We start from the raw sequence: 19,846 nt of genomic DNA on the forward strand, positions 1-19,846 counted from the left end.
GGTCTCATTAATCTATCATCAATCAGATTATCATCAAAAGCTTCTCACAACCACCCTGACCTTGTTTTATTGGTGATGATTATTTACAAGGCCACACATACCATACACCTCACACCCAACACATCACTCAGCAACCATGTTTCAGGGTTTGTTTTTCACTGTTCTTTCGCAGTTCTGACTGTTTTCAAGGAGTGAAAGCTGTGTCAAGATTCAGAGTTCAAAATTTAGAATCAAAATGTGGTCAATGAGGGAAGAGTGAGAGGCATAAATGAGTGGAGAACAAGGGGGAAACCAATGAAACTTGTGACTGGTGATGTGAAAGAGCAATCGTAGATTAATGCAGGCACGAATAAGTCTGAATGAGTATTGTCTCAAATTGAAAAACTCCCTTTTAATTTATTTATTCACAAAATGCTGGAGTAACTCAGCAGGTCAGGCAGCATCTCGGGAGAGAAGGAATGGGTGACGTTTCGGGTCGAGACCCTTCTCCTTTTAATTTAGTTCTTTATGTCTCTTAAAACTGCAATAGTATTTACAATGTTAGACTTTGCAATTGAAATAATAGGAACTTGAAAGCAGTGACCGTACTTTCTCACACACACGATTCTCAACCTGACACGAGCTGCTTTTTCAAGGGAGTGTACATTAATAGCGACTGTGGGATGAGACAGCAAAAGACAATTGTCACTCTTCAAGAGTAGATGAAGTGAAATGAGACAGCTGAGGAATTCCCCAGATTCAGGCAGTCCTGACCCATGCGATACTGCAGAGCACATTGCTCCCGGCCTTGAAGAATCAACAAGGAATATTCATTTGGGATAGAATATTATATGCGGATAAACTTTGTAGATTGATGAGAGATATTTCCGTCACTTGAATGCGCACAGAACTTTTAGTACTTAACAGTTTGAAAAGCTTTCATCTACTTATTGCATTAAATGATTACAGAATTGCATGAAGCACTGTTGTGGAATTAATCAAAAATTCTGTTTTTAGCTCTGGTTCTCTAAAAGACTTTTTGTCCATTATGTGGAGGAGAAGATTAATGGACGGGATTTTCCCCCAAGCATTTTATTGATGGTGTACTTTGAGTGTTGGTGTAAATTTTGACTTTGTACTTCAACAGCACAGCCAATTTTATTCAAACACAGAGTGAAAATAAAATGGTGCTTCCACACGATGGGAAATGGGAACGGATGCGAAGATAATGATGGCATTAGCATGACTTTTTAATGACAATTTATAAACTTGAAGAGTAGCAAGGAAGAGTGATGGTCGAATAAGATTCAGTAACAGAAAGCTGTTCTCTGATGTGGAGCAGTATTCTGGACTCTTGAAGAGTAAAAAGTGGGATGGGGGGATGTTAAATAGATTGTTTGGGTTTGGAAAGACTGTGTATTTGGCAAGTAGACAAATAGATGTTTGTCTACATATTCCCTCCTAGTGTGATGAATTTTGGAAAGAGCATGTGAAGTGTGGTGGTGAAAAGATCAATGAGGACATTTGATGGAATTATGCAAAAATGAATGAATTATTTATTTTTAATGTATGTTTTTTTTACTATTTACAATTAAGTTTTTATTTCCTTTTGCAGTATGGAATGACTCCTCTGATGCACGCTGCATATAAAGGAAAAGCTGAAATGTGTAAACTGCTCCTGCAGCATGGTGCGGATGTAAATTGCAATGAACATGAGCATGGTTATTCAGCACTTATGTTTGCTGGACTCTCAGGTAAGTCCTTTACTTAAGATGGTTCATGCTGCTAAATTGTAAGTGTCCTTGCCCTGTTGTAATCAGGTTGAGTTGACTCGGGTTGAGTAATCAAGTGGAAGTGGCTCTGGTGGTTCAGGACGCTAGGGTTTTTGCGGACTTCAATCTCTCATTACCACAATCTCTCAAGGTCCAAGGTTCCCACCTGTTTTAAAAGGGCATTAATAATACTGGTGCCCAAGAAGTGTCAGATGACACACCTCAATGGAGACCGACTAATGCCACTAACATCCGTGCTTTGAGAGGTTGGTTATGGGGCATATCAACTCCCACCTAGGCAAGAACCTGGATCCACTACGATTTGCCAACCGCCACGATAGATTATTACTCGGGATTTGATCTCGCTGACTCTCCGTTGGATCACTTGGACAATAAGAACGCATATGTCAGGCTGTTGTTCATCAACGATAGCTTGGCATTCAAAGCCGTCATCTGCTCCAAATCAAACTCGATGGGAGGGTGCAATAGGTCTCTGCTCATTCTTCATTAGCAGACCGCAATCAGTATAAATTGGCAGCAACACTTCCTCCATAACCATCAGCACAGGAGCACTTCCAGGCTGTGCACTCAGTCTCCTGCTCCACTCATTCTACACCCATGTAGCTAGCCAGAATTCCAGCACCATCTTTAAATTTGCCGACTGCACCTCTGTTGTCGGACAAATAATGGGTAATGATGAGTTAGAGATTAGAAGGGAAATCGGAAATTAGATTGAATGGTGCTAGAATAACAACCTTGCTCCCAGTGTCAACAAGACCATGGAGCTGATTGTTGACTTTAGAAGGGGAAAACAGATCCACCATCAATAGTCAATCAATAGTCAATAGTCGTTTATTTGTTACATACACATAAATGTGTAGTAAAATGAAACATTACCCGCAGTTGAACAATAAGACCAATAAGATTAATCAATAAAAATGCAATAACACATACCATCACAACTAACACCACCATGTTGTGATGCTACCTCATTGAATTTTCACCAGTTTTGGACCCTAATTTTTCTTGTTATTTCATTGGAATGGATTTTTTTACTTTGTTATAGGTAATAAAGAGATAACAAGGATGATGCTGCAAGCTGGAGCAGAAATAGACGTCGTAAATTCAGTTGGACGAACTGCAGCACAGATGGCTGCCTTTGTTGGTAAGTTCTGTGAAAGCCCAAGGAAGAGCAGTACATGCATAGAATATTTTGATTTGTTTATATACTACCAAGATTTGGGATTCTGAGCTAACCAGCATGAACCACTATGCCTTCTCACTGCCTTAATTACTTTTCAGTCTCCATAGGATTTACTAGGTGAAGTCCTTAAACTACATCCTCTGAATTGTTGTCGATACATTAAATTGAAGGCATTTTGATTCCTTGTAGTTAATGAATCTATATATTCAGTTGCCACACGATAAAAGATCCAAGTTTATTCAGGCCAATTTTCCTGGAATGTTGCGATTGGTTAAAATATTTGTTTTTAAAGACTCTTCCTCGTCAATCTCATTGCCCAAGTAGAAATACGGAACTACTAAGGCCGGTTTATATATTTTTTAAAACACTGCTGGATTAACTTAACGGGTCAAGCAGCTAAGAGAGAACATGGATAAGTTACGTTTTGGGTTGGGACCCTTCTTCATACTGATTGTAGGGAAGGGAGAAAATGGCTGGGGAAAGAGAGGAGGGGCAGGACATAAACTGGCAGGTTTGTTATAGGTGAAGGGGGCATTGTTAGGTGGATGGTTGGAGATGAAAAGACAACTGCGAATTGTGAAGCTAGAGGAAGGAATGAAGCTCGTGGCAGTGGAGTGTAAAAATGGGTGCAAGTCCAGATGGGGCACAAAAAAGGGGCAGGAGATATGGGTTGTTTGTAGATGTTACCTAAAACTGGAAAATCAATGTTCATTCCGATCTCATCACATCTGGCTATCTCCCCTCCACAGACTCCAACCTTATTGTTTCCCAGCCCCACATTGTCTGCCTGTAACACGTTCCCAAATTTTAGAAGCAGGAATCCCTGGCAGACCTATTGTTTCTGCCTGCTCTAGCCCCACAGAACTCTTCTCCAAATATCTTAATTCCCTCCTCTCCCCCTTGATCAATCCCTGTTGACTTGTATCCAAGACATCTCATGCGCCGTTTACCTCTTCATTAAATTTCAGTTTCTAGGCCCCCATTGCCTCATTGTCATCATGAACGTCAAGTTCCTTCACACCTTCATTCCGCACCAGGAACTTATCGAGGCCCTCTGGTTCTTCCTTGAACTGAAACCCAATCAATTTCCCTCTGCTAACATGCTCCTCTGCCTGACAGAATGTGTCCTTGCCCTCAACAACTTTTCTCTTGATTCCTCTCACTCCTGTCAAGTTAAAGATGTAGCCATGGGCACTCACATGGCTCCAGCTATGCTTTCTGTTTTGTTGGTTACATATCATCATATCATATATATACAGCCGGAAGCAGGCCTTTTCGGCCCTCCAAGTCCGTGCCGCCCAGCGATCCCCGTACATTAACACTATCCTACACCCACTAGGGACAATTTTTACATTTACCCAGCCAATTAACCTACATACCTGTACGTCTTTGGAGTGTGGGAGGAAACCGAAGATCTCGGAGAAAACCCACGCAGGTCACGGGGAGAACGTACAAACTCCTTACAGTGCAGCACCCGTAGTCAGGATCGAACCTGAGTCTCCGGCGCTGCATTCGCTGTAAAGCAGCAACTCTACCGCTGCGCTACCGTGCATCGATCATCACCTTTCCATTTTCACTAACCTAAACAACCCCCACCTGCCCACTTCTATCCATATCTCACATATTTTGTCCTTTCATCTTTGGCCTTTATCCAACCATCTGCCTATTACTTGCCAGGATGTGTCATGCCCCTTTTCTCTTCCACCTTTCATTTCCCCTCTTCCCCCCCCCCCCCTCCTATTCGCCATCAGTCTAAAGAAGGGTCACGACTGAAATGTTACCGATCCATGTTCTCCAGGGATACTGAGATGTTGCCTGACCCGCTGAGTTACTCCAGCACTTTGTCTCTCTCATTGCCTGAGTGTTCTTATATTATGGAAAAGTATGATTTGGATGAAAGCTGATGATCATTAAATGGAATAGATAAACAGAGGTGTGAGTTCTATGAATAATATTTATTTTCTCTCTCTTTCTTTAGGCCAGCATGATTGCGTAACTGTCATCAACAATTTCTTTTCCCGTGAAAGGCTGGATTGCTACACGAAACCACAAGGACTTGACAAGGAACCAAAGCTTCCAGTCAAATTAGCAGGACCCCTGCACAACATCATCATAACAACAAACTTGAACCCTGTTGCGGTTAGACATTTTTAGACTTGGCATTTATTAGTGTCACTGAATGAAAATTTGATTTATTTGCATTTGCTCATAACCCTGTTTCCCCATTATTGAATGGCATTTTCTGTAGCTGAAGAGTAGAAAAGTTAATCTTTCAAGAGCAATAGTGCTTAATTGTTTGTACCAGCAACAGAACAGTCAAATTCTTTCTTACTGTGGAAAAATGCACAAATAAATATGCACTAATCAATAGTACACTAAATAATCAGTTATATGAGGTAATCAGACCATTATAGAGCAAAACCGGTCTCTAGCGCAGGGGTGTCAAACTTCTGGCCCGCAAAGCGGTCTAATCCGGCTGCTCTCTCTCTCTCTCAGCCGTGCTCTCTCTCTCTCGCCGCTGTCTCTCTTTCTCTCTCGCCGCTCACCATGCGGTGACACGGGCGGGAATGGGCCGGTGCTGGGGAAGGTGGGGAGTCTCTGCATGTTGTGGACACCGGGAAGTGCCTGGGATGCCTCCACAGAGACCACCACCATGTACCTGAGACCCAGTGAGTGCGTGGATAGAGGTTGGTGGCCGCACTGTGAATGGGGCCGCAGCCAGAGATCCCAAATCTGAGCTGCTCTCCAGGGTGAGGGCTCTGGGTTTGGCTTAAGGTTAGGTGGGATGTGAAGACATGCAGGTAGTTATGCGGGAATAGGTAAGATAGTGGTGGTAAAGGAAGGGAAGGGGGAGCAGATGAGGGAAGGGAAGGTTTTTAGGGATGAGGAAGAGCGGGTGTCGAGGGAGGGGAGTGGGGGAGTAGGTGTTAAAGAAAAGAAGTAGGGAGGGAGGGGGTGAGGAAGGGAGCAGATGAGAGAAGGAATGGTGTTTAGGGATGAGGGAAGGGAGGGGATTTAGGGATGAGGTAAGGAAAGAGGATGAAGTAAGGGAGGGGAGTGGGGGAGTAATTGGAAGGAAGGAAGTGGGGATGAGAGAAGGAATAGGCTGAGGAAAGGGAGGCAGGTGAGGGTAGAGAAGGACATGAGAGGCGAGGGGAGAGGATGTGAGGGGAAGGAAGAAAGACATAAGGAGAAGGATGGGGAGCGGGGCCTTCAGGTGAGATGATGGGCAGACCATCTTTCACCATGCCAGGTAGCTGCTGTTTTGCTGTTCACCACCCAGCCAGCCCTTTATGGACAAAACATAAACACTGCTGGAAGACTATAATTCAGGGGAACAGAATTTGGCCATAGCCCGTCAAGTCTACTTTGCCATTCATCCATGGCTGATCTATTTTCTCTCTCAGCCACATTATTGTCTTCTTTCTCCCTGTAACCTAATCAAGACCTAATCAATCTCTTCCTCAAAAATACCCAATGTCTTGACCTCCACCGCTGTCTGTAGCAATGAATTCCACAGATTCACCCATTCCTCCTCATCTCCATTTTGAATGTATGACCTTTTATTCTGATGCTGTGACCTCTGCTTCTGGACTCTCCTATTACTGGAAACATTATTTCCACATCCACTCTATCTAAGGCCTTGATACCAATCATAAAAGTAATGGCAATCTTCTTCATAAGAAACGAAATTGAGACTGAGACACATGAGAGCAGGTTGAAAATACGAAGGCAATGAAAGTTGTGAGAGCAGGCGCGCGTGCGTTCGTGCGTGCGCGCGCAACTGATCCGGCCCGCATGATGTCGCATTTTGCCCATTCTGGCCCGTGACCTAGAATGAGTTTGACACCCCTGCCCTAGCGCATCCAAAACAATGTCCATAGTAAATCTTAATTGCTGAGATCGTTTTGTGGAGCTGGGTGATTGCTGGGAAGAGGCTTCCTTTTTTGCTTTCAATGGAGCATTGATATTTATCTATTGATTTAGTTTCCATTTATTTTAAACTTGCATTTAGAAATAATGTAATTTACAGCTTTATTTTTATGATATGTCAGTGGGGTAAGATGTAAGAATTAACCAATGTGTTCTCGTCAATCAATTTTGATATTTTTTACGCATTATTGGGGAAGTAGGGCAATGTTATTCGTTCAGGCAGTAGTGTTCCCTTCTGTCTGCACCTGACTATCATAAACGATGTTTTGCCACTTAAGTTGTCGAGAACAATATGGTCTGGTACATCTTCAAAGGAAAATATTGGTAAAACCCTAACTTCAACCCTTCAAATCAAGCATTTCACCCAATAAAAGGAGGTTTCAGAGTTCAGGAGGATTAAAACATTTCCACATGAAGGTTCTGCCCTGTCTGGGCCTTCAGTGCAAAAGATATTTGAATCCATAGTAAATTACACACAAGGTCTACTTACCAGGTAATTACTTTTCAGATAATTACTTTGAAAATGCATTAGAAGCTGATGTACAAATTAAGAAAGATGCCGTGAGTCTAAGTACAGAAATGAAACTCAATTAAAAAAAAAATTAGAATTCAACTTGAAATTTGGTGTTTCGGACAATTGGAAATTTAACTTACATGGAATCTTCTTCTTAAGCCCTTTGCTCCTCTAGGGAGCATAGGCCATTGACAAACGTCCTTCACCTCACTCGGTTGTTGGCGGTTCTTTCGAAATCTCCCCAGTTGAGCCCACTCTCAGACATTTCTGCCTGACCATCTCTTCTCCAGTTGTTCCTGGGGCGACCTCTTTTCCTTTTTCCTTGGGGGTTCCATTTCAGGGCTTGCCGGGTGATGTTTGTGGCAGGTTTTCTAAGAGTGTGCCCAATCCAACTCCATTTTCTCCTTCGAATTTGTAAGTCAATGGGATCCTGGCTTGTTCTTTTCCACAGGTCCACATTGCTTACTTTGTCTCTCCCCCATATGTTTAGTATTCTCCTGAGGCAGGTGTTAATGAATGTTTGCAGCTTGTTTGTTGTGTGTTTTGTTCTCCATGTCTCTGATCGATACAGCATTATCTGCTTCACATTTGAATTAAAGATGCGTATTTTGGTGTTGATTGAGATGTATTTTGAGCTCCAGATCTTCCTGAGCATGTTAAGCACCACCCTAGCCTTATTAATTCTGCTTTTTATGTCTGCATCTGCCCCTCCGGTGATGTCCACAACACTGCCTAGGTATGTGAATGTTTCTATCTCCTCCGGGGCAGTGCTGTGCATGAGGATAGGGTTGCTGGTTTTGGAGTGGATCTTCATCACTTGTGTCTTTGCTGTATTGGGTGTAAGGACTTGCATGGAATGCCCTTTCAAAATGGTGATCTGACGTTCAAATTTCTGAGGATTGAAATATTCTTCAGAATACCTTGTTGATAGTCCCTAGAATTAAGACGAAAGCCACAAGTTTTGTGTGGTTAGATGCACACATGACATGGAAATAAAACACAAGTGTGTTGTATTTATTTTGAAGCATTTTAAATATTTTTTTTACTTGGGGAGTCAATTCAAATTGCTATTTCTCAGACACTTTGATTTAACAGTTCTAATTTCTGGGTTTTAAGCTTGTTTCCAGTAAGTAATCTAGTTTCCTGAAGTTGCAAAACTATTTTCATGTTATGTTTTTATTTATTGTTATTATCTGACGTTTCTCTACAGATTGTGCTGATGGTTAAGGATAATCCTTTGCTAGCAGATGTTGAAGCACTGGGGAAGTGCTACAGGGTACTTGACCTTCTAATTGAAAAGTGCATGAAACAAAGGGAAATCAATGAAGTACTAGCCATGAAGATGCATTATCTCAGTTACATCTTCCAGAAGTGTATTACTTTCTTAAAGGAACACGAGTCTGATCTCGACGGGTTTATTAAAAGGTAGACAACTTTTGTGAAAATGATCTAAAATTAACAGAGGTTCGTTCAGTATGCTTGTTATTATAAAGGAGGTTGTGGTGCATTAACCCATTTCTTAAATTAAGTGTATTGTTCTTCGATGAGACATTTAACTTGTAGAGATTGCTTTGCATTCCAATCTTTCAACCAAAGGGCACGATTCACCAAGTAACTATTGTTAGATAATCATGCTGCAAGTGATTGCAAGTTGTGTCGTAATGCAAAACCATTATGTAAATAGCATGCATAAATTAATACTATTTTGTGGAGCTGTATGGTGCAATCAAGGAGTTCAAAATAGATTGTCACTGTGGACTAGGTGCTGTGCAGCTTATTTTTTTTGTTCAGACAAATATGAATTTCTATCATTGTTAAAAGCATACAAGAACACGAATAGGAACAGCAGTTGAACACCAGGCCTGTCAAAATTAAACCTTCCCCACTATTCAGTGTCGTGGTGGCGAATCAATGCTCACCCCAGCTCCTCTTGGAGCATTCCCCTCAATTCTTCAATCTTTCAAATACTTGTTTATCTCCTTCTTAAATATTTATAATTTTCAGCCCCCACTATCCTCCAAGACTGGGAATTGCAAAGATTCACTGCCATCTGAATTTTTTTTTAAAAATACGCACCTCCATTTTCAATGACTGTCCCATAATTTGCAGCAAGGAATCCCCTTGTTCGTGACTCCCACTTGTGGAAATATCTCAACATCTGAGCTGTCAGGCTCTCTCAGGGTCCTATGTGCTTGAATATAATCACCCCTCATTCTTTTAAACTTCGGGGAATGCAAACCCAAACTGCCCAGCTGTTCTTGATAGGGCAATGCTCATCCCTGGATTTAGCCTTGTGAAATACTATCATCAGACTCTAGTGCTATAATATCCTTCTTTGGGTAAGGCAATCAACAATGTGCACAGTATTCCAGATGGCCTTACCATCACTGTGCAACAATAAAAAAATAACTTTATGTTAGACTTTTTTACTTGTTGGACCCGTTTCCTAACTTTTTGTGATGTATTCCAAATACCATTTGCAGACTCTCTCAATTTAATCTGCCTTGTTATTTTTTTACCGAAGTATATGACTTCCCAACATGAAACTCCGTTTGCCATGTTTTTGCTCAGTCACATTTTATCCAGAAATAGTGAACATTTGAGAACCAATAATCTTTCCCTATGGTACTCGACTCACCTGCTCTAGCCTGGAGGACCCATTTGTTCAGCCTGTTCTTTCCTGTTGTTTTCAGCCAGTTTTCAATTTGTGTGAACATGCTTCCTCCAATACCTTGGGGTATATAATTTATTTACATAATTTATGCACCAGCCTCTGAGGTGACCATTTGCCAAACGTTTTGGGAATCTAAATACATTAAATCTAAATTCTAAATCGAAATAAGCCTTTAGCAACAATTCTGTTAAATTTTCCAAAGGATTCCAGCAAATTTGTCAAATATGATTTGCTTTTCGTAAAACATTGTTGGTGAGGTTTGATTATATTCAACTTTCCAACTGACTTGTTATTTTCTCTGCACATTGACTAGCATCTTGGCAACAATGGATATAATAACTTGCCTGTACTTTGCATTCTGCCATCACTCTGAATAATGGAGTGTTGACTGCTTTTCCTACTCTTCTATTTTCCTGGAATTTATAGTTTTGAAAAGTTTCAAAGCTGGGGAGCTGACAATTCATCCTACTTTAGCTCCATGAGTTTTTGTAATACTTTACCCTTGTGATTACTCTTTTTACGAGTTCCTCCATTTAAAAAAAAATTACCCATGTTATCTTAAAGATATGTATAGAATCCTACATGATGAAGACTGATGCAAAAAATGGATTTAATATATCTGCCATTTCTTTGTGTCCTTGGCTGCTGCCTTCCTATTTATTTATCCACATACTTAATGTTTGCTTGATGTTGCATGCAGATTTTCTCTCAAAATCGATATTCTCAACTCTCGCTGTTATATCTTAATAAACTCCCAGTCCACTGGGCTTCCACGAGCCCGAGCCATTTTGTATGTTCTAGGTTTCAAATTAATGTAATTTGTCAGGACATTGGTGCCAGCAGGGTTCAGGTGGAGCCCATCCCAAAGTAAATGCTCTCCCTTTCCCGGGCAGTATCCCATGAATCAGAACATATTTCAATCACACCATGCTCTGAGCCACGCATTACTTTTATATTCCTATTTACTCTTTGCCTGTTTTCATATGGCTCAGCTAATCTGGAAATCACCCCCCTGTTTCTGATTTACAACGTCTCTCCGAACTCATTGTAATCTCTTGGAAGAACATGCTTCCTGGTCCTGCGTATGTGCTTAGTGCCTTTGTAGACCACAGCAAGTAAATCCTCTCCCTCCAACTCTTCAAGTTCTACAGCCCACATGTTCTTAACCCTAATACCAGGCAGGTACCACCGGGTGATGCCGCAGTGGCTGCCTCGCCAACAGTCTGTCGTCTTTTTCATCGCTGTTTTTTATTATGTGTTAAATGTGTGTTTTAGTGTTCTTTAGCCTGTTTTATGTTGGGGGAAAACTTCTTTAATCCCTTACCTCGACGGAGATGTGATTCTCCCCCCCCCGTATTGTATCTCCGTCCACACTGCGGCCTGTCATCGAGGAGCTAGCGGCCTCTTGCTGGGGATCAACCTTGAGAATTTCAACTGCGGACCCTGCGGGTTAACATCATGGAGCTCACGGTCCCTGGTTAGGGACCGACTTCGGGAAAATAGCGGAGGCTTCGATCGCCCCGACTGCAGATGGTTCGACTACCCCAACCACAGGAGAATAAAGAGTGAAAAAGATTAGACTTTATTGCCTTCCATCACAGTGAGGGATGTGGGGGATCTGCTGTGGTGGATATCTATGTTAACTTTTAAGTAGTTGTGTGTTTTGTTGCTTTTTATAGTATGACTGTCATAAATCGAGTTTCACTGTACTTTAATAGGTACACGTGACAATAAAATACCCTTTGAACTCCCACTTCTCTACTCCACATCTTTGCTGCTTTTCTTCTCCCACGTGAATGACTCCCTGTGCCATGGGGCCTGGATAGTTTGCATATCCTCCATGCAAATCTCGTCCTTATCCATGCAGGGAACAAGAACCTCATTCCTGCTGGATAAGGATAGAGGCTGACTCCCTTACTGCAGTACTACCATCCTGCCCCTGACCATTACCATTTTAGAAAGGGCTAATCCGAGGGGAAAATCTTTTCCAGCTACTTCTTCCCTGCTATGATGTGTTGACGTGTTTGGAGCTCGATCTCCAGCTCATTGATCACGAGCTAATGTTGCTCAGGTAGCTAACACTTGGCTGCTCTTTTGAAACATTATGGGACTCCTATAGTTTATTTTTTAACATTATTGGAATGGAGGAATAATTATATTAAGGCTTTTGCAGACAAGAGTAAATTTTTGCTTGTTCCTGTTTTGAACAGTTTATTAAAAGGACGGGATATTGATGGTTTCCCATGTTACCAAGAGAAATTGATAAGAGAATGTATTCGGAAATTTCCCTGGTGTGAAGCCACACTGTTACAACAGCTTGTGAGAACAATTGCTCCAGTTGAAATTGTAAGTTATTTTGGTATTGTTTAATCATCGAATTACTCAGCTGGAATATTTAAAATCATGAGTTGGGATATGAAGGACAATGTTAAAGTGCATGACTAAACTAAATTTTCAACTATGGTGGAGTCAAGGAAAATCAAATTTAAAGATTCCATTAAAAATATATGCATCCATTTCCAGCAAAGATAAACGGATAACAGGTTTTTCCAATTAATGAACCAGCTGCTGGTTATAAAATATAATTGGAGCTTAATCTACATTTGTTTTCTTTTGCAAAGTTAATGCTTTCTCCTTCATTTGACCTTCCACCAAAACTGTTACACCGGTTACAACTGTTTTTGCAATACCACAGTAATGAAATTCGCAATGACTTTGAGTAGCTGAATATTTGTGCGTATTATTCCAGTGAATATAACTCCCTAAGAATATTGACAAGAAATCTGAGTTTCAAACCAATAACTCGAGTGTGCCATTAATGATATCAAAATTTAGGACATTTAGATTTATTATTGGCCTATTAGATTTACCATTTTCTCGGCCATCGAGATTGTTGTTAGCATGTTCTTTCAAAAAATATTTCTGGTTGAGGGAACTGGATTATTATTTTATATTTCTGCAGAACTATACATTAACAATTGAAATTGCTTCTTTCTTTCCTCTCTTTCCCCACCCTGCAACCCAACCAACCATGGAAATAAATTGAGGGTAATGATCCCACAGCTTTATCTGTAATGACCCAAATCATAACTGGCCAGGTTGGCTTTTTGGATGCTGAATTTTGCACAGCTTGTGGTGAAAGGGGAGCTGCTAAAAGGTGCTCGATTTGCAAAACGGTAAGAGCTTCTGGATTAATTGGCAAAAAAAGTGATCAGCTCAAGGGAGCTGAAGGAAAACATGTCATTACATGACTATTCATGTTCTGTTATTAATTTATTTCTCAAGATTGTCATATTGTATATTTGAAGAGCATAGAATCAGTCTTCCCTAATTGCCTACTAATGAGTACATATTTTCTCAAGGTGATATACTGCAATCAAAATTGTCAAAAGCTGCACTGGTTCACTCACAAAAAAGTTTGTAAAAAGTTGAAAGAAACAAGAGAAAAAAATGAAGCCATGGAAAAAATGAAGCAGAATGGTTCGTTTTTTTAAAGTAAAACTATACTTTGTGTAATTCTTTTTGTGACCAAGTCGTCATTTCATTTTCATGATACAACAGGAATAAGGTCATAAGTGATTGGAGCAGAATTAGGCCATTTGGCCCATCTAGTCTACTCCGCCATTCAATCATGGCTGATCTATCTCTCCCTCCTAACCCCATTCTTCTGCCTTCTCCCCATAACCCCTGACACCTGTACTAATCTCTGCTTTAAAAATATCCATTGACTTGGCCTTCAGTGGCAAAGAATTCCACAGATTCACCAGCCTCTGACTAAAGAAATTCCTTCTCATCTTCCTAAAGGAACGTCTTTTAATTCTGAGTCTATGACGTCTAGTCCAAGACTGCCCAGCTTGTGGAAAAGTCTCTCCATATCCACTGTATCCAATCCTTTCACTATTTGGTACGTTTTAATGAGGTCCCCCCCTCATTATTCTAAACTCCAGCGAGTACAGGCCCAATGCCGTCAAATGCTCACCATATGTTAACCCACTCATTCCTGGGATCATTCTTGTAACGGTCCTCTGGTCCTTCTCCAGGGCCAACACATCCTTCCTCAGATATGGTGCCCAAAATTGCTCACAAAACTCCAAACGTGGCCTGACCAATGCCATATAGAGCCTCAGCATTATATCCCTGTTTTTGTATTCTAGTCCTCTTGAAATAAATGCATTTGCCTTCTTTACTACCGATTCAACTTGCAGATTAACATTTTGGGAATCCTGCACCAGCACTACCAATTTCAGAGTTCTCCCCATTTAGAAAATAGTCTACACCTTTATTCCTACTACCAAAATGCATGACTCCAGTCTTTACTACACTATATTCCATCTGCCACTTCTCTGCCCACTGTCTCAACGTCCAAGTCCTTCTGTAGAGTCCCTGCTTTCTCTGCACTATATGCCCTTCCACCTATTTTCGTATAAATCAGCAAACTTGGCCACGTAGCCTTCAATCCCCTCGTCCAAATCATTAATATGTAACGTGAAGAGTGGCGGCCCAGCACCAACCTCTGCGGAACTCCGCAGGTCATGAGCAGCCAACCAGTAAAAGCCCCCTTTATTGCCACTCTTTGCCTTCTGCCTTCCAGCCAACCTGCTATCCATGCTGGTATCTGCACTTTGATACCATGGGCTCTCATTTTCCTTAGCAGCTTCACAAGTGGCACCTTATCAAAGGCTTTCTGAAAATCTAGGTAAGCAAGGTCCACTGGCTCTCCTTTGTATGTGTGTTGCCTTCCTGGTGCCAGGGTCAAGGATGCCTCTGAGTGGGTACAGAACATTCTGAGAGGTGAGGGTAAGCAGCCAGAGATTGATCCATATTGGTACCAAAGATGTAGGTAGGAAGAGAGAATGGTGTTCTGGAAAAATAATTTAGGGAATTAGATAATGAGTTTTTAAAAAAGGACCTTCATATTTGTCATCTGGATTACTACCATGGCCACATGCAAGTGAGACGAGGAATAGAAAAATAGTGCAGTTGTAAAGGTGGCTAAGGAACAGGTGGGGTACAGAGGACTTCAGATACATTGATCATTGGGCTTTCCTCCCAGGACATGTGGGGCAAGAGGAACAGCTTGCACCTGAACTGGAGGGAGAATCAATATCTTCTCAGGGAGATTTGTTAGTGCAACCCATTAATTTGAACTTGAGGGGCAATTTGTCCCCCACAAAGGGTGGTGGGTATATGGAACAAGTTGCCAGAGGAAGTAGCTGGGACAGGTACAATACCAACATTTAAAATAAATGTTGGACAAATACATGCATAGGAAAGATTTAGAGGGATTGAGGCCAATGTGAGTAAATGGGTCTTGCTTTGATGGGGCATCTGATGAGTTGGGCCTCTTTCCAACTCAATGACTCAAACAAACATTAAAATAATGGGGAACTTGGGAGAGGATGGGTACCATTCAAGGGTAAAGGGAATTTATGCTCTGAGTCAGGACATAGGCAAAGTACTAAATGAGTACTTTGCATCAGTATTTATCAAGGAAAAAGACATGTCTGTCAGCATCGGATATACTAATATGCCCGTACATTGAGAGATGAGGTGGTGTTGGGACCCGAAGAGCAATGGTTTTTTGTTGTACGTTTTATATTCAAACACTGCCTGTTCTGCTATGAAGCTGCTCTTAGACATATTAGCAGTCCCGAAAATCTTTCTTGCTTTTAGGTGTTTCCTTTATGTGGCAATGTATCTGTAAGCAGTCCATGTTAACTCAACCTTTATAATGCACAAAAAAAGTAAAGTAATGTGCATTAATTCTGGTTATTGTAATTTGAGTTCTAATGCATCACTCCTTAACAGATTATTTATTCATCTTTGTTTTAAAATTAAAGTTGCTCTTGTTTTCAGCCCAACTCTTATTTACTAATTTTTGAGTACTTGGAGTTCATTTCAAATCTAACTGGATAAATATATATTTTTCCTCCATTGCTCACAGAAACAAAAGCAACCACCTCTAAAACCAGTATGGATGAGGCGGAAATCGTCCAAGAACCTGCAGGTTCCTCCAACCCTTCTCCCCCAACCTCTGATGATGGCTCAGAGTCTCGTGATCGCAGCCCAGGGCCCACAGCAGAAGTGAAAGCTTCACAGGAGGAGAGCACAACAGGAGGAGCCATTTCTCCTGCAACCATGCACACAGCCGAAGAATAAAGTGAATCTAAAGCAGCCTTGGCTTTTTACAGTTGTATGAATCATAATCCAACATGTTTTCATCAACAAGGTCATTGCTCCACTGCATAACTGCAGTGAAGGACTGAAGTCTGTTCTTGTGCATTATAGAATTAGTTGCTTTGATCGTGCTTTCTAGCCTGTACCAAAGCCGCCTGCAATCCTGAAGAGGCAGTAAGCTGAGCAACAATGACGTTAGCAGGATTTGCTGTCACTACTTAATTCATTAACTACATCTGGAACAAAATGATCATTCACTGCTGAAAAACCTAAATGGATTGATCTAAATTCTGCCCAAGCTAATTAAAGTATGCTTGCTGTAACATTTCAAAAAGTGCATCACACAATGTGGGGAAGTAGTGAGTATGAATTTACTACGTGCATTTAAGATCAAAATGACCCAAATGACCTGCACAGTAATTGTTTTCCTGTTATTAATGTCCAAGGTTCTGAAGTTAGCCAGTCCTAATGTAGGCGTTAGTTTCTGCCATTTTGATCTACTGTTGATGTTGGTTGCAATTTCTTTAGGTTATTTTTCCACAGGGAAAATCTTTCTTAATTGGTGTGAATTGATGAAAATCAACAGATTTTGGAAACCACTGTTCAAATACTTGTTAGTAATAAATTTACAGTTTTTGTTTGCTTTTTGTCTTCTCTATCCTTCACAATAAAATTACTTAAAGTAAAATTTCACTGGCAGAGTATGTACACTATCTAAACAGCTGGTACAATCACAAATTTAAACATTGTAACACGAATTGCAATATCACAATTGTGCAATTGTATTAGGGGATTACACCAGCAATTTCAAACTGTTGTACAATGGTGTTTCTTTTTGCTGCAGACTTGTTTGTTCACCAAAATGTAACATGTAGACTCGGGTCTGCAGTTGTTATTTACCAAAAATACGTGCAAAGTGTGGAGGAACTTGGTAGGTTTTTCAGCGTCTGGAGAACATGGATAGGCGACGTTTCATGTCAGCACACTTCGAAACAAGGGTTCCGACCCAAAACGTTGTCTATCCATGTTCTCCAGCTATTCCACCTGGCCTGCTGCGTTCCTCAAGCACTGTGTCCTAAAATGTAACATGGTTTTGATTGGCGCATTTTGATCACATAATTGCCTATAGAATTTAAAATTAAATCCTGTTTATTCGTGTCGTTTGATCCCAAACATAAGCAATTTTAGGTGCAATAAACCATCTTGATTTTTTTAAGAGCTTTAGTACAAACTACAGTATGTGTTTTTGTTTACTCTGTTGCAATATTCAACTACCTGCCCAGATTACAACTTTCACCATTGTTAATCAAGCCTGGTCCTTTATAAAGAATTTAACTTCCTGCCAAGCGTGTTAACTTTTCCTTGTGAAAGGGAATATTTGTCTCTTTTTATTCCAGAGAGATGTGACTCTGGATCGCTAGAAAGGAATTGCTCAATATTTTAGCAAAGAATCTTTTCCAAATAATAACTTTATGTTCTGAATCTATCTCCCTATTTCAGTGTTTAAGTTTTATGAAATGTTAGTAAATGCTCTCCAAATTCTTATTTTATTAGCGTGGTAAGCATTGTGGTCGATGATACAACGCAGAAGCTATATTTGTCATATCATTTGATATGGATGTGTTGTCTGGCTACTGTTCTATGGTTGATATTTGGTTTAAAAACTCGTGTTTTGGGCAAGCAGCCAACTATTGTCCTCGGGATGCTTTGTTAACTCAGATTTTCCTGTGTGGGCCCCACTACCTACACTTGATGTACAACTGTGTGGAATGTTGCTGACTCATCATAAATTCCAATAGGCTAATCTTGTTGACTGAGACCACCCAGAAGCAGAGAGAGAGCTTCTATTTTGCCAGGCCTTGCAATCTAATTGAAAAAGATGTGCACTGGACAGATCTCCTGAGGACAAATGTTGACTGGCAGCTCAGCTGGGCATTCAGCCTTTCTGTTTTTCAAGATATTCCATGTTTTTACTGTTTATGAATGCCTCTGGCCTATAAAAATATTTTAAAAACCCCATTAAATTCAGATTAGTTATTATATACACCAGGGTGCAATGACATTCCTTATTTACATGATGCTCACAGAATAATAATATACATAGTCATGATAAACACTAGAATAAACACACAAATTGAAAAGCAGTAGAACAGTGCAAGATTGTAGGATACGCTGAAAGTAGTGCATAAAAATCGGTACAATAATGGAATAACCAAATGGAGTAGAGGGAGCATGTGGCAGCACATTTGGGTTGGAGGTGTGTACGGTGATTGATTCAAGAGTGTGATAGCAGTGGAGAAGAGGCTGTTCTTAAAGCTGGATATATAAGCTTTCAAACTCCTGTGTCTTCTCCCAGAAGTTAGAAGAAAGAAAAAGGGATGGCCAGCATGGTAAGAACCGTCAACAATACCTCCACCCCTAATGCAACACACTGTGAAGATGGACTGTATGGATGGACGTTATGAGCTTGTGGTGGAGTGTGTTCACTGTAATTTGAGGTGATCAAGAACAGAACAGTTGTCATATGAAGCTGAGATACATTCTGGCAGAACACTTCCTACAGCGCTTCTCTAGAAGTTCGAGAAACCCTGTGGACAAGCGGAATCTTGTCACAAGAAAGTAAATCAGCTGATCCACTTTCTTGATCACTGCAGCAGGGACCAGGTTAAATTGCTGGTGATGTGAATGCCTAGGAATTTGAAGTTAGGAACTAGCTCTGCAGATGAGGACGGGGTTCTGTTAACCCTCTCACTTCCTGATTATAACAATCAGCTATTTAGTCTTGCTGACACTAAGGGTTATGTTGTTGACCTGACACCAAGACAAAGTTCTCAACGCCTGTTCTTTGTTGCATCGTTGTTGATCTAGCCGATAACTGGTGTGGTCGGTGAACTTGCAGATTGATTTGACATTGTATGTAGCCATACGGTCAGAGTTGTACAGGAGGTCAAGCAGGGGCCAGAACACATGATCTTGAAGAGTGTAGGAAAATAGCTGCAGATGCTGGTACAAATCGAAGGTATCACAAAATGCTGGAGTAACTTCAGATCAGGCAGCATCTTGGAGAGAAGGAATGGGTGACGATTCGGGTCGAGACCCTTCTTCAGACTGATCTTTCACAAAATGCTGGAGTAACTCAGCAGATCAGGCAGCATCTTGGAGAGAAGGAATGGGTGACGATTCGGGTCGAGACCCTTCTTCAGACTGATCTTTCACAAAATGCTGGAGTAACTCAGCAGATCAGGCAGCATCTTGGAGAGAAGGAATGGGTGACGATTCGGGTCGAGACCCTTCTTCAGACTGATCTTTCACAAAATGCTGGAGTAACTCAGCAGATCAGGCAGCATCTTGGAGAAAAGGAATGGGTGATGTTTCGGGTCGAGACCCTTCTTCAGACTGAAGAGTATCTGTTGGGGTCAGGGTGGAGGAAATCTTAGGACCAATTCCAACTGACTAATGATATTGCTGGTTAGAGCTTGGTCAGCAAACTTGCAATTTTTGGCATTCACACTCCATATTGTCACTACCTTATGAATTTAAATACCAGTAACTCCAAGCCAGCAACCTGTAAATTAATGGAAGAAGGAGATCAC

The 19,846-nt window shown here is 41.0% G+C and overlaps 1 protein-coding gene across 1 annotated transcript in view; it reads left to right on the forward strand.

Moving 5' to 3' along the window:
* The window catches only part of ankmy2a (ankyrin repeat and MYND domain containing 2a), a 37,882-nt gene extending 19,616 nt beyond the window's left edge, over positions 1-18,266 (forward strand). The window contains exons 3-10 of the mRNA XM_078421940.1: positions 1,595-1,733; positions 2,818-2,916; positions 4,934-5,094; positions 8,613-8,827; positions 12,287-12,422; positions 13,124-13,252; positions 13,439-13,556; positions 16,021-18,266. Of these exons, the coding sequence (XP_078278066.1) occupies positions 1,595-1,733; positions 2,818-2,916; positions 4,934-5,094; positions 8,613-8,827; positions 12,287-12,422; positions 13,124-13,252; positions 13,439-13,556; positions 16,021-16,235 (1,212 nt within the window). The 3' untranslated portion in view covers positions 16,236-18,266. The remainder of the gene's footprint in view (positions 1-1,594; positions 1,734-2,817; positions 2,917-4,933; positions 5,095-8,612; positions 8,828-12,286; positions 12,423-13,123; positions 13,253-13,438; positions 13,557-16,020) is intronic.
* Positions 18,267-19,846: the final 1,580 nt, after the last annotated feature.

Source organism: Rhinoraja longicauda, chromosome 2 (assembly GCF_053455715.1).
Source record: "Rhinoraja longicauda isolate Sanriku21f chromosome 2, sRhiLon1.1, whole genome shotgun sequence".
In the NCBI taxonomy this organism is placed as follows: Eukaryota; Metazoa; Chordata; class Chondrichthyes; order Rajiformes; family Arhynchobatidae; genus Rhinoraja; species Rhinoraja longicauda.